General features: G+C 44.4%; 1 protein-coding gene across 2 annotated transcripts in view; it reads right to left on the bottom strand.

The window, feature by feature from the left end:
• The window catches only part of ABAT (4-aminobutyrate aminotransferase), a 212868-nt gene that overhangs the window by 8794 nt on the left and 188019 nt on the right, over positions 1-16055 (bottom strand). For both annotated transcript variants that reach the window (XR_005780450.1, XM_040439721.1), the window contains exons 12-14: positions 13559-13696; positions 12416-12583; positions 4996-5142 (exon numbers count right to left, since the gene is read on the bottom strand). Coding sequence is in view for 1 of the 2 variants with exons in the window: in XM_040439721.1 (XP_040295655.1) it covers positions 4996-5142; positions 12416-12583; positions 13559-13696 (453 nt within the window). In the remaining variant the exon portion in view is untranslated. The remainder of the gene's footprint in view (positions 1-4995; positions 5143-12415; positions 12584-13558; positions 13697-16055) is intronic.

Consider the following 16055-nt stretch of genomic DNA (forward strand, 5'->3'; position numbering starts at 1 on the left):
ACCGTATGGTACGTTTCAAAACAGGGGTAATTACAGAGGCCGGGTTGTGATGGGCAACTGGGGCAGTAAATCCGGGTGTCCCTCCTCCTTCCGTGTTTGCTACACACCCGGCATCTTTTCTGTGGATAAGTTTTGCTGGTAGTGGTAGGGACGGGGTGATGGAAATGGCGTTCTGAAAGCGTTTGAACGTCCTCCGATTCAAAGGCTTGCCCAGGTGCGGGGGACTCAAACAGGAGATTCTCGACCACCTTCTCCTGGTACTCGAGGAAGTTGAGGTTTCCCTGGGACTTTTTAAATAAAATAAAACTATTGTAGGTAGCAATCTGGATGAGGTAGATTGCTACCTTTTTATACCAGGCCCTGTTTTTTTGCTTCAACAGGTAGGGATGAAGTGCCTGGTCTGAGAGGTCTACACCTCCCATAAATTTATTGTAGTCTGTCACACAGACTGGTTTTTACTTGTCCGCCGTAACCGCCCTCTCCCTAACTGCCACTGTGGTGTCTGCATGCAAGGTGGTCAGCATGTAGACATCCTTCCTGTCCTTCCACTTCACGGCAAGCAGCTGGTCACTTGCGAGGGCGAAGGATGTTCCTTTCTCCAAACGTTTGGAGACCAGCGGTTGTGGGTATCCAACTCTATTGTTGCGGACTGTCCCACAAGCTCCTGTGATTGCAGCATGGAGGGATTTATAAAGGGGTATACTGGTATAAAAATTATCTGCGTACACATGGTACCCTTTGTGCAGGAATGGCGCCAATAAATCCCACACAATTTTGCCTGATGTTCCAATATTCTCGGGGCAGCCTGGGGGGGTTAAGTTGGGAGTCTCTGCCCTCATAAATAGACAGACCACAGGTGTAGCCGGTTGTGCTCTCGCACACCTTATACAATTTTATCCCATATCTTGCACGCTTGGAGGGAATATATTGACGGAAGGAAAGGCGGCCTTTAAAACTAAAAAGGGACTCATCAACGGATCATTTTTTTTCAGGGGTATATAATTTCAAGAATAAATCTGTGAGGAGGGAAATAAGGGGTCTCAATTTATTTAGGTGGTCGAAGGCTGGGTCAGTTCTGGGGGGGACTTGGGAATTGTCAGAAAAATGCATGAACCGCAGGACTTCATAGTGGTTACGGGACATAACTGCTGCAAACACAGGGGTTGAGTGGACAGTACTCGCAGCCCAATAGGATCGGACAAAGTTTTTTTTTTACGATGCCCATGTCCAGGGTAAGCCCCAAATGTTTTTTTATTTGAGGGACACTTGTGGGGGTCCACCGTCTTACATAAATAGACGTGGGATTTTGTACAGCAAACTGTGTGGCGTACAAATTAGTTTGCTGCACAATTAACTCAAAGACGTTATCGTCCACAAATAAATGAAAAAAATCATAAGGGGAAAAATTGGCGACATCCACATTAATTTGGGGAGTGGATAAAAATTGGAGTACTTGGGGGGGAAAATGAAGTGGCAGGAACCCACGTAGCAGAAGTGACGGAAGCACTGGGTGGAGAATGAGAGATGGTGGTGACTTCTACCACCATAGGGCTATGGGGTCTGGGGATGGAATCGGAGTCCCCGCTATCTGAAAATATTTCCGCCTCTGAAGCGGTGTCAGATTCAGTGGTCAGAGCAGAGAAATTCGTATGCCTGCTCTGCACTGAATAACCTCTGAGCCATTTTTTTTTTCTGTACAGCTCAGAAAGAAATTAAAATAACTGACAGTCCCTAATAGACTGGTAATGGACGGCAAATGACCGACCCACTGACGGACTGACACCCACTGACCGCCAGTAACAGACGGACACAGGGTCCCTAATAAAGATAATTGACAGTCACTAATAGACGTCTAATGACGGACGCCTAATCACGGACACCCACTGACCGCCAGTTACCGACGGACAGTTTATAATTAGATTTTTTTTTTCACAGTATGTAATCACAGAGCCAGGACAGAAGTCTGATCTCTCTCCTCACAGAACAACTGCGCTGAGGGGAGAGAGAAGCGCGGCCCCTGTCCTGGATCTGTTTTGTAAATATAATGGATGTGATCTCCATGATAGGGTTATCATGGAGACCACATGATCAGGGACCATTATTATTGGTCCCTAATGGTTACTGTGCTGAAGGCAGATCTTCAGCACAGTAACCAGTGCGCATGTCTGCGCCATTTTATTATATATTTTTTAATTAGATGTGGGGGGGGGGGGGCCCTAATAACTTTATTTAAACACATCTGGGGGCCATATTGCCCCGATCGGGGTGCTGGGGGACCTGATCAGGGCATAATTTGAACTTCTCTCTCCTCTCCTGAGGAGAGAGACCTTACTGTGAGCGGCGGCCGGCTTTCAGTCTGCGCATGCGCCGGGCCGCCGCTATCTTTCTTGAGGGTAAGGGGGGGTGGGGGGTGAGGATCGGGACCCAGCTTAGGACCAGAAGCGCTGGGGGACCCGATCTCTGCACCGGAGACTTTCTCCCTCCTCTCTTACTTGAGAGGAGGGAGAAAGTTTAGTGCGGGCAGCTCCGCTGCCGGCATTTTCTGTGATCGCCGTGATAAAGTGTATAACGGAGATGACGTGATCAGAGACCGCTTGTCACGGTCTCTGATCACTGCCCCGAGCCCTCAGCTACCTCCGGTAGCTGCGGGCACGGAGCTACAGCGATTGATTTTATCGCTAACTTGGGCTGAAGTGCCGCTGTAAAAAGGCGGCGCTCCAGCCCAAGGCCCCTTAGTGACCGCCGTAAAAACACGTATGGGTGGTCACTAAGGGGTTAACAGAATATTTTTCTTCAACCCCTTGAATTAAACCTGAAAGTCTACACTCAATTGCATCTCAGTTGTTTCATTTCAAGTCCAATGTGGTAGCGACATGCAGAGCCGAAGTCATGAAGATTGTGTCACTGTCCAAATATTCCTGGACCTAACTTTAGCTATAGAAGGCCTTATAGGTTTGATCATACAACCTGAAAGGATTCAGCATGGATTTATGTGAACTGGCCTACTACCTATATTTTATCAGGAGGAAGACAATCGGTAAACACGCCAATGTGACAGACTCATTATAGTATGGCGCCTTTAAACCCATCCTTCATGGCAGGCAGCAAAGCAGTAGATGGCACAACCATCAGATTTACAGAGGTATAATGCAGGGCCAGAAGACACCATCTTCACCATCTTCTGACTGCACTGTGTTTTTGTTACGGCTTAATGGGCCATGAAGGATTGTGAATGGGAGTGAACATGAGCTGCGGAGGAGGATGCGGGCTGCACAGGGCACAGGTGCTCGCTGCAGCAATAAATCTCATAAAGAAATCAGTGCTCTGTGGTGTAGACAGGGGGTTATTCCAAGCTCAATGACGGAGGATGAACACTTGGCAACGTCTGATGTTTCTTGCCATTGATATCAGTAACGTTCTCATTCTTCATCTTCGCACCCATCCTATTAGTGTCACTGCGGTGTTACTACCCACTCTTTCATTCATGGAATACAGAGCAGGTGCGGTATGTCATTGTCTCAGCGAGGTAAACCAGACCAGAGGGAGACCTCAAACCGGACATGTCTGGAGGTTCACCTAATTAAAACTCTGTTTTTCTTTGTAGATCTGAGGCTCCGTCCCTGAGTTAAGAGACGTTTTCTTACTATGCAAATTAGTCCTTTGGTGCAATAATGGCATCACCATTGCTCTTGTTGCACCCAGGCTCCACTCCTTTCTGTGGCCAGCCCCACCCTTGCTGCTTTGCCACTGACTGATCCTGTCAATCAAATCAGTCAGGGAAGGGCTGGCCACAGAAAACAAATATGCACCTAATCTACATATTAAAAAAACATATCATAACTCAGGAACTGAGCCTCAGGTCAACAAAAGAAAAACAGGGTATTAATCAGGTCAACCACAGCTATGTGTCTATGGAAACAGATTGGGAGGCCGCCGGTGACAGATTCCTTTAACAACGACAGTACTTGCATTCCTCAATTATGGCGCATCTATTGTTATGACTCTGATGTGCCATTCCGATATTATTCCTGCTAGAAGTTATAAATTACTAGCAGTTTGAAATGAAGATCCAGATGGATGTTACCAGTTTGGGGGGGGGGGGGTGTACCTGCACAGTCTGACAGTATCCAATTAGTGCTGCCAGAATCAGACTGTGCAGGGACACATCCCCAACTGGTAACACCCAGCTGGGCCGTCATTGCAAACTGCTAGAAATTCATTCATAACTTCAAGCGGGAATAATAAAGGAATGGTATAACACAAAGATGCTTTAGAAAGGTGATTACATAAGGAATGCAAATAGTCACTAAAACAGACAAGTCAGGAAAATATCATTAAGAACAGGTATGTTGAAAATAAATAAATAAAAATAGCAATATTTTACCGATGCCCTTCGCTGTAATTGCAGGGCTGTCCGGTATCTCACCTTTCTTCACTTCCTGCTGCAATGATTAGGTCTGACTATAGGAACATGCGATTAGTGACCCTGCAGCCAGTCTGTGCCAGGACGTCATTGTGGCATGAGGAGACCAGGCACAGTGGATGAATGAGTGAAGAGAATATGCCCTTTTTGAAATTTATTTCCAACCTACTGACCTGTTTTAAGGATTTTTCCCCTCCTCCCCCATAAACCCTTTTACTGCCAAAGATATACGTAATACACCTTGATGATCATTTTTTTTTTTAAAGAGTCAAAATAAGGTGATACTCTCCCCTTACCAATGCCCTGATGTGACAGCCCCTGGGTCTACAGGCGGTGACCTTCCTCTGCCAGTGATTGGCTGCGTGGTCATATTTCCACGTCATGAGGGCTTGTCAGGAGATCAGTAACAATGAGTAGGACCTTTTAGTTTTGTAAGCCATTCTGGTTTACTAACTCCACGGTTAACTGGACAATCCCTTTCATTAGAACTGATTTCATTTTCTAATTGAACGAAGTATCAGCGAATCCAGATATGAAAAGGAAAAGACAATAATTATACAATTGATTGTCACCTGGAAATCTAGAAGTCCATCTAGAAGAACTTTTCCTGCTTGGACAGCGTTTTTTACGAGGTCTTCACGCTTGATGACGTTTAGAACTTCAGTCAATAGAAGTGTTTTAGAGGGGTCCCCAAGCCAGGTGTTGAATATTCGGTATGGCTAATGAAATACAAGAAAAAGAATGGAACTTAACCAAAAAGCAATCAATAGGCAATCTGACATTCATATCCTGAAGGCCGGGCAGGGGAGGTCAAATGTCATGCACCCCCAGCAACCTGAGGAAGAAACGACACCTTGTGCAATGGCAAACAACAAATACAAGGTATCAGCAGGGGCACAAACCCCTCCAAATGGCCCACAGCATTCATAAGAACACTTGTAAAGGCCGAGGGCCGGTCGATGTAAGGTGGGTTTACACCGCATTATGCCAGAGCGTTCCTTCCTGGCAGTCGGCTGCTCGTTCAGTGAAGGAAATGGCTGCATGCTATAGCGACAGAGAATCATGGTTTCTGGGCGGCAGATCGCAGTTTAGACCGCACAATCTGCTGCCCAGAAGCGATGATTGATGTGCCTGCACAAATGACAGGATCACCCGATGAATGAGCGTTTCACCATTAACATGAATGAGTGAAATGGCACATCTGTATGTGTTGCTTGTGATTGGCAATGGACACATTTGAAGAGATAAAAATGTCTTCATTTAATCAACCAGGTCTATGAATCCATGTTTGCAATAGTAATAACTCGGTATTATGTTTACGGGATTGTTCCACCATTAGATGATTATTATTTTTAAATATAAATCAGCAGATAAACAAATAACTTTTGTAATTTACTTTCAGTTTCAAAAATGCTTCAGTTGTGAGATACTCTCATAAATTCATTATAAGGGTCCATTCACACGTCCGTAGTGTATCGCGGACAATAGGACATTTTCTATTTTTTTGCGGGGCTGCGCTCCAGAAATGCGGATGCGGAGAGCCGCATCTCTTCCGGCCCCATAGAGAATGAATGGATCCGCACCCGTTCCTGATATTGCGGAACGGATGCGGACCCATTTTCGGACGTGTGAATAGACCCTAATGGCGCCTCTTTTTGTTTAATCTGTATAGTAATGTGCGCTCCTGATGAGCGCTCAGTTCCAGCCTTCAACTGCCACCAGCCAGATCTTTTAGAAGCTGTGACAGTTACAGGACGAGAGCAGAAAGGACGCACCCCCTGAGCTGTAAAAGGGAGAGTTGCTGCAGAAAGGACATGCCTCCTGAGCTGTAACAGGGAGAGAGCTGTCTCTAAAAAGACTCACCTCCTGACCTGAGCTGCAGCAGAAAGGACACATCTCCTCAGAAAGGACATGCCCCATGAGCTGCCGGCCTGAAGAGAATCTAGAAGAGCAACTGGAGGCATGAATGAGGAGCGTTCTGGATCTATGGGAGGTACAGGGCTTGTTGAATGAGACTGTCATGTACTATATGATATCTGATTTTTTTCCCGTTAATTAAGGCATAACCCCTTTAAGGAGAGAAGTGTTTTGCAGCTCCAGTGCTCTGACTATCTTACGCCCTGTACTTCTAGATACACAGCATGCAATGATAAGACCTTTCTACTGAAATGATGGATTATGTGTTTTAGCTTCACATATACATAAGCAAGGCACAATCGGTTATCTTATCTGCTTCAATTATGCTGACATTTGCTACAATGCGGCTGCATTCATTTACTCTGGATGAATTTAAATTGGACTATAAGCCTACAAGGAGGCGATCAGACAACCTCGGCAGGAAGCAGTCCGCTCTATCACCTTTTCTATACTGAGGACCAAGGAAAGATTGCACATACACAAGCTGCAGCTGCGAGATAAGAAAATCACTGAGCCCTTACAAAAAAGCCAATCCCAAATCACTGCTTAGGCTGAACATTCACCTTTTTTTAAATCAGTTTCTATTAAATAATTGTATATAGTAAAAACAGGCACTTACCAACTGGTATAGATGGTACAATGTAGTGTTTATTGTGTAATATAATTATTACATAAAATGTTGAAAAATATAAAAAAATCTAACTGAGACATATATGGAGGTAGATACACGAGATAAAATAAGGTATAATAAGAACCCCAAGCTAATAATCGTATTAAAAGACAATTGATATTGTCTATAACGTGTATTAGAGGGTATATATGGATTTTCCTAGTGATGATACAACTACTAGATGTGTTTAAAAAATGCGGGTCAGTGAGTTTCAAAGAATGTAGGGTATAGAATATGAAATAATAAAACAATGCAGCAGAGTTGAAAGAGTCTCAATGTGACATGTGCAATAGTGCTCCAAGCAATATATAATGCTCCATAATTATAAAAAGCCAAATATTTCAAAGTCTGAATTTAAGCCTCGTGGTAAAAATGTTCAGACTTTGAAATATTTGGCTTTTTATAATTATGGGGGTGGGTGCCTTTCTCTGACACCACTTCCTATGTCTAACTGTTTATCAGCACCAGGTTCTCTCCTCGGTGGAAGGCCCCCTCCCCCTAACATCACAAAACACTACCATACAACACAACAAACAATACTAAGAAGCCCTGAGATATAGTACAAATATAGGGGGGTCTGGTATTACTGGCACATGATTGGAGGGGGGTCTGGTATTACTGGCACATAATTGGGGGGTCTGGTATTACTGGCACATGATTAGGGTGGGTCTGGTAAAGGTAAATTAAATATTTTAATTAGCTAATAATTTTCAAAAATATATTTTACATTGTTAAGTGAAAAAGTCCTTTTTTTCTTCAGATTGACAGCTGACTGAACGATCCTGTACAGTGGGGGAAATAATTATTTGACCCCTCACTGATTTTGTAAGTTTGTCCAATGACAAAGAAATGAAAAGTCTCAGAACAGTATAATTTCAATGGTAGGTTTATTGTAACAGTGGCAGATAGCACATCAAAAGGAAAATCGAAAAAATAACTTTAAATAAAAGATAGCAACTGATTTGCATTTCATTGAGTGAAATAAGTATTTGAACCCTCTAACAAAAAAAGACTTAATACTTGGTGGAAAAACCCTTGTTTGCAAGCACAGAGATCAAACGTTTCTTGTAATTGATGACCAAGTTTGCGCACATTTTAGGAGGAATGTTGGTCCACTCCTCTTTGCAGATCATCTCTAAATCCCTAAGGTTTCGAGGCTGTCTCTGTGCAACTCTGAGCTTGAGCTCCCTCCATAGGTTTTCGATTGGATTAAGGTCCGGAGACTGACTAGGCCACTCCATGACCTTAATGTGCTTCTTCTTGAGCCACTCCTTTGTTGCCTTTGCTGTATGTTTTGGGTCATTGTCGTGCTGGAACACCCATCCACGACCCATTTTCAGTTTCCTGGCAGAGGGAAGGAGGTTGTCGCTCAGGATTTCACGATACATGGCTCCGTCCATTTTCCCGTTTATGCGAATAAGTTGTCCTGTGCCCTTAGCAGAAAAACACCCCCAAAGCAAAATGTTTCCACCCCCATGCTTGACGGTGGGGACGGTGTTTTGGGGGTCATAGGCAGCATTTTTCTTCCTCCAAACACAGCGAGTTGAGTTAATGCCAAAGAGCTCTATTTTGGTCTCATCAGACCACAGCACCTTCTCCCAGTCACTCTCTGAATCATTCAGGTGTTCATTGGCAAACTTCAGACGGGCCTGCACATGTGCCTTCCTGAGCAGGGGGACCTTGCGAGCCCTGCAGGATTTTAATCCATTGCGGTGTAATGTGTTTCCAATGGTTTTCGTGGTGACTGTGGTCCCTGCTAATTTGAGGTCATTAACTAACTCCTCCCGTGTAGTTCTAGGATGCTTTTTCACCTTTCTCAGAACCATTGACACCACACGAGGTGAGATCTTGCGTGGAGCCCCAGAGCGAGGTCGATTGATGGTCATTTTGTGCTCCTTCCATTTTCGAACAATCGCACCAACAGTTGTCACCTTCTCTCCCAGCTTCTTGCTAATGGTTTTGTAGCCCATTCCAGCCTTGTGCAGGTCTACAATTTTGTCTCTGACATCCTTGGACAGCTCTTTGGTCTTTCCCATGTTGGAGAGTTTGGAGTCTGCTTGATTGATTGATTCTGTGGACAGGTGTCTTTTATACAGGTGACTAGTTAAGACAGGTGTCCTTAATGAGGGTGACTAATTGAGTAGAAGTGTCTAACCACTCTGTGGGAGCCAGAACTCTTAATGGTTGGTAGGGGTTCAAATACTTATTTCACTCAATGAAATCCAAATCAGTTGCTATCTTTTATTTAAAGTTATTTTTTCGATTTTCCTTTTGATGTGCTATCTGCCACTGTTACAATAAACCTACCATTGAAATGATACTGTTCTGAGACTTTTCATTTCTTTGTCATTGGACAAACTTACAAAATCAGTGAGGGGTCAAATAATTATTTCCCCCACTGTATATAGCATTAAGGTAAGAAACAATATATGCAGTGTTATATTTGTTTTAAATGTCGCAATGGTTTTGCGGCTCCCAGTTTTTTTTTTCCTTCGGAAACGGGTCCAAGTGGCTCTTTATGTCTTAAAGGTTGCAGACCCCTGGCTTAGGGGATGTGCGCTCTCAGGGATGTGTCCTTTCTGCTGCAGCTGGTGGCAGATGAAGGATAGAACTGAGCATGTGCTTCCATCTCAGTGAGCAGGACAGAGAAATTAGAATAAGAGCAAACAGCAGGTGGCGCTATACAGATAGATTTTTATTGAAAAACAGTGGCTATACTAAATTTTTTATTACATGCAATTACAAAAGTATTCAGATCCAGGTGCTGGTTTGAAAACTGTGGAATTGTTTTCATGGGAGAACCCCTTTAAGCGCATCCTCTGGTAGAGCATAGGATATATATGATAAATTCCCACGCTGAGTTTAAAGGGGTTGTGCGAGTTATGAAAAAAATATATATAGCACTGAAAATCTGATGGGCAGCAATATATAACTAAGCTATGCAAGTTTTATGCATAAAAAAATATATATATTTCCTCATTTCCCTGGTTCGCTTCTGGCCCTTTGTTTACATGCAATAAAAACTATCTCTGACGCTCCCCCTGCTCTGCTAAGGGAGTGGATACAAGAGCTGCCCTGAGTGACATGTCTGCCTGCTGGGAGACTCTGCAGCATGTTGTATAATGTGTAGAACTACAAGTCCCAGCTGTATAATGACACTGCTAAGGGAGTGGATACAAGAGCTGCCCTGAGTGCTTGGAGAATCAACAGCAACTTGTAAGTGTAGAACTACAAGTCCCACCCCTATAATGACACTGCTAATACACACAGGATCTTTCCCCTACCTTCTTGTGCAATGCGCTCTCTAGTCTGTCAGCTCCAGTGCCCAGAATTGTCTCCTCACTGCCTTCTGCAGCTACCCAGTCTGTGCAGCTGAAGGGGTTAAGAATCCTAGGATAGGGCAGACGGCAGTGAAGGGGGCGTGGCCAGCACAGTGACGTCTCGTTTACAGGCTTGTAAACGAACTTTATCAGAGCAGGGAGAGAAGCTGACATCACAGGTCATGTGACCCTCAGTGAAATCTGAGAAACCAGCCACTGCAGATAAAGTGAGTTAATTGGAAAGAACAAAAAAATAACTCGGACAACCCCTTTAAGTGTTTTTGTAATATACTTTATTAGGGAAATATGGTAATTTGTATTAGAAAACTGCATGGTAAGTCTCTCCTCCCTCTAACTGAAGGTTGCTCAGCATTTTTTTCCACCACTAAATTGAGAACCACTTCTGAAGTGGCATGTTACTTCTTAGAAGCAGATCGTTAGTGGTTTTTGCACTGAAGTCAATGGAGATGCTAGCCGTTTTAGAAGAGGTTTTACAGGCGTTTCTACCACTGAATTATCCCAAGGGCTGGATTAGAAAAACACTGGCAAAAACTCTTCTAAAACACTTGAAAAAAAAAACAAAACACCACAGCAGATTTTGCCATGTGAACATACCCAGAGTCTTCTACCACACCGGATAAGTGTATGATGCAGAGGCTTCTCATCCAGCCTCTGGTCACCTTGCCCTAATCTCGGCCTCCTTACCACAGCCCTGCCTCCCTATAAGGCCTCATGCCGTCCCCAATGCACGGAACGGCCGCACAACGGCCGTGTGCATGAGGCCTAAGTGTATTAGAGCTGCTGACAGCGCTCCCCACTACCATCCCAGCATGTCTCTGGTTAACACTGGAAAGATAAGAAGAGAAGCCTTCACAATAGGTGATATCACAGCTTATCTACCCCACCTGACCTCTGCACAGGTCACAGAACATGCCTACAAAGCTTTCCCATTGAAGTCAATAAGGTCCCTCAAGTCTATGGTGGATGTTGTGTAAAGCATCTCTCTAAATACCACTAACAACAGCTCAGGTAAGATGGCCGCCACCGTAATCATGTTCAGGAAATGGAATTTAAAAAATCTACAATCAGAATATAAAAACAGATTCGAAAGATTTTAACTGGCAGAAACAATGTTAGGGGACACATTCTCTTTAAGTGAAGTTCTAACCAGATTTTTTCCTCACATAAATACACTGAGCAAGAAGGGGTGGATTTAAGTATCAGGGGGTGATGGGAGCAATCATCCCTCTCTGGACCACTAATAGATTAATGCAGTAGATAATGGTTCCTCACTCAGAAGCAAGGAAGATAAAGGACCCTTTACACGGGCCGGGAATCGCACAAATTATCGTTAACGAGCGTTCATTGTACCGCTCGTTAGCGATGATCAGGCAGTGAAAATGCACCACCGATTACCAGATGAACGAGTGAAAGGTTAGCTCATCGGGTAATACGATCCTTTGTGAGTGAACACAAAATTATCGTTTACCGGAAGCAGATCATGCTGGTTCTCCTGCCAACAAACGCGTCCTTATGGGGAAAAGCCCCATACTATGGAGTAGATTGCTGGATGTAAATGCAGCGGTCTCCTCCGCTAGCGATCAGCAGATTGTTGGGAAGGAAAGCTTCCTTCCTGATACTGCTTCCACTGCACATGCGAGGCGAGCGCTGGTTCGGCTATTTTTGTCGGGCTCATGGAGGTGAATGGGAGTGGTGGCTGGTTATGCGCAGGGGTGTAGCTATAGGGGGTGCAGAGGTAGCAGTCGCTACCGGGTCCAGGAGCCTGAAGGGGCCCAAAGACACTTGTGCCGGATAAGAAGACACACAAAGCACTGAGGGAAAGGGGGCCCAAGCTGAACGCTTGCACCAGGGCCCATGAGCCTTTAGTTACGCCCCTGGTTATGCGTGTGCTCCCATTCACTTATATGGGGAGAGCGCTTGGTGGTGGCCGGACTGGAAACCTCCAGCCACCACTTTGAAGGGCTCACGGGAGCGATATGCCCCCATCATCAGTAACGGAAGCGTTTTTGCTGGTCCATGACGGATGTGAAAGTAGCCTGAGACTGCCACATTTAAACTACTTACTGCATTAGGCCTCATTTCTTCCTTATGGTAAAATCCTCCTGTCATCATTTTCTTGCTGAAGGAAACCACATCAGCTGGATCATCCATGCCCCAATGTTCATGGGCCCAAAATTTACCAGTAGCTCCTCCTCCTGTTTGAACTTCATCCACCAAAAAAGCACATCCATGCTGGAAAACAGATTTGTATCAGGATGGTCCACAAAAACATACAAGGACAAACTGCAGATTTATTCTCATTAGGGCTCATCCAGATGGCCGTAAGCGTTTTGCGGTCCGAAAATTGTGGATCTGCAAAACACGGATACCGGCCATGTGCATTCCACATTTTGCGGACCGCAGATGGCCAGCACTGTGATAGAAATGCCTATTATTGTCTGCAATCACGGACATGCTCTATATTTTTTGTGGGGCCGCAGAATGGAACTACGGATGCAGAAACCACACGGTGTGCTGTCTGCATCTTTTGCGGCCTCATTGAAGTGAATGAGTCCAATTTTGCAGAATGGATGTGGACCCAGAAATAAAGTAGTCTGAGTGCACCCTTAGGCCTCAAATCACATAACCCTTATGTAGGTGCAGCGTTATTAATTCATATTCAGTAATGTATTGGCATAAAATGACAACAAACGCCTTTTTCCACCTACACCCTTAGGCCTAACACCAGTTTTTGAGGGTATTACATGAAAATAATGATATTTGAGTTTTTATACAGAAAATGCTTTGGTTCTGTTCTTATAGGGGTTCACCGTGGATAATTTAAAATGGCTGTCAGCAACCTAGAATATGAGAAGGACTGGTTGCCACCATTTTAAATAATTCCTGAAAAACCCCATTAAACATCCTCTATATAAAAAATAAAATAAAAAATCAGGCAGAGGCATCTGGATGCCTAGCTGGAGCCACGCCGGCTTGTCAAATCTCATGGCTGGAGCCTGGTGAGGTGACAAATGGCTTTGATGTCTCTTTAGGATGGACCACACAAGGAGTGGGCATCTTCTGACTATCCCTTTGAAGAAGTATTCCTTTGAGTTAGCATTCCTATCAATAAGGGATTTTTCTAAAATCACCCAGCTTCCCTATTATCAAGTTGGAGAATATATCTATGTACATGCAAATATTAAGCAAATTATATATTCCTCTTACTTTTCTAGCGATTGTACTCAATTTCCTGAAGAAGTCATCAGAAGCATGATTGTCTCCTCCCTCGGACTGGATTGGTTCCACCACTATTCCAGCAACGGTCTTTTTCTTTTTCCTGTATTTTACAATCAGATCCTCCACCTAAAGACGAATTAAAAGAAAATTCACACCGTGCTTACATTTCCAATTGAATATCTGTCACTAACAATTTTTAGGTCCAGAAATTTTTATGTATTTTGAGAACTGCACAAGAGCTCAACGTCTATAGGGAATAGACTTTTTGCACAGACTAGTGTGAGTGATAATTCCACTTCTCAGACACAAGGAACATGAGCAGGAACCTTTCCCACATTCCTGAACGTTCTTCCGATTCTGCACGGGCTTGGAGTGCACTAGACAAAAGGCGGCAACTACTGTATATTTTTAACAGGTCACTGAAAATACTCATGTGGGCACTGCTTAAAAAGGTCCTGTAACCACAAAAGGCAATGCAATCTGAAAGTGGCATATCATAGAGCAGGAGGAGCTGAGCAGATTTATGTATAGTTTTGTGGGAAAAGATTCCGTAAAACCTGTAATTTCTACATTTACCGTATCTTTGCTTTTCCACTTCCTGTGAGCAGCTGTCGGTACAGAAGGGAGGTGTGCTAGAGTGACTGGCAGCTATCTCTGTATGCACACTTAAGCCTCATTCACACCTCAGTGTTTAACGGACGTGTGCTGTACGTGTTCTCCTCCGACAGCACAGGTCCCCACTCATTTTAATGTGTGTATTCAGACATCAGTGTTTTCGCACGGTCCGTGGGTCAGTGGTTTTAGCACAGAAGCATGCTCTATTTTGTCTGTGTTCACGGATCCATCACGTCCATTATAGTCTATGGGTCCCTGAAAATCACGGATGCAACACGAATGCCATCCGTGTTGCATCAGTGTTTCACGGATCATTAAGAAGAGATGCTTTGAAAATTATTTTTCAGCTGTTCAGTGTCACTAAAATACGGATGCAACACAGACAGCAAAAAACGGATGCTTTACGGATGCATCACTGACCACCTGCTCCCGGATTTGAGCGTGGACACGGACGTGTGAATGAGGCTTTACACAGTCACTGATAACACCTCCCTCCTGTACCGATATCTGTTCACAAGAAGTGGAAAAAGGAAAGATTCAAATGTATAAATTACAGGTTTTATTGAATCTTTTCCCACAAAGCTATACATCAATCTGCTCAGCTCCTCCTGCTCTATAACATGGTGCTTTCAGATTGCATTGCATTTTGTGGTGAAAGGTCCTCTTTAAAAAAAATACATTTCTACATTCTCTTTAAAGGGGTTGTCTCATCATAGACAATGGGGGCATATCGCTAGGATATGCCCCCATTGTCTTATAGGTGCGGGTCCCACCGCTGGGACCTGCACCTATATCGAGAACAGAGCCCTGCAAGGTGGTGGCTGGAGGACTCTGGTCCGGCCACCACCAAGCGGGCTCCCCAAAGAAGTGAATGGGAGCGTACCGCGCATGCAAGGCCCCCGCTCCCATTCATTTCTATGGGGCCGACGGAAATAGCCGAGCTCGGCTATATTCGCCGGCCCCATGGAAAATGAATGGAGGTCGGCTCCGCATGCGCAGTGCGCCCTCCTTCACTTGCGGGGCCCCGTTCTCAATATAGGTGCGGTTCCCACCGGTGGATATGCCCCCCTTGTCCATGATGAGACAACCCCTTTAAAGGCTACGGATACCCTTGGCAGGCATGGAAAATTATTTTTACATATTGTATGTTGGTGGTTTATTTAGATAAGGATATAGGATAAGGAATATGTTAAAAAAAAACTAATTAATTGTTTCTAGTGTCAGCCTCCTAGTGGCAGCTGGGCATATACTAATTCAGGTACCCATGAAGAAGGAGGATCAGGAAAAGACAGCTTTCATCTGCCCTTTGGGGTTTTTCCAGTTTACCAGAATGCCACAGGGAGTCACAGGAGCTCCTGCTACTTTTCAGAGGCTGATGGAGAAAACTGTGGGGGATATGAATCCCAAAGAGTGTCTAGTGTATCTAGATGACCTAATTGTTTTCGGGAAGACACCAGAGGAGCATGAACAAAGATTGCTAAAGGTGTTGGATCGATTTCAAGCTGAAGGCCTGAAGCTATCAGTGGACAAATGCCGATTTGCCCAGAACTCTGTCACTTATGTGGGGCATATAGTCTCCGCTGAAGGAGTAGCCACAGATCCTGCTAAAATTGAAGCAGTGTTGAATTGGCCAAGACCAGATAACATCAGTGAGTTGCGGTCCTTTCTCGGATTCTGTGGTTACTACCGAAGGTTTGTGAAAGACTACTCAAAGATTGCTCGAGAGTTACATGACCTACTGAAGATTACCTCTGACGTAAAGGGTGCTAAGGCACCATCTCCTAAACACCCCTTTGGAGAGAAATGGACTTCAGGATGTGAAGATGCCTTTCTGACATTGAAGAAGAGACTTACAGAAGCTCCTGTCTTA

This window comes from Bufo bufo, chromosome 7, assembly GCF_905171765.1.
Source record: "Bufo bufo chromosome 7, aBufBuf1.1, whole genome shotgun sequence".
NCBI classification, from domain to species: Eukaryota; Metazoa; Chordata; class Amphibia; order Anura; family Bufonidae; genus Bufo; species Bufo bufo.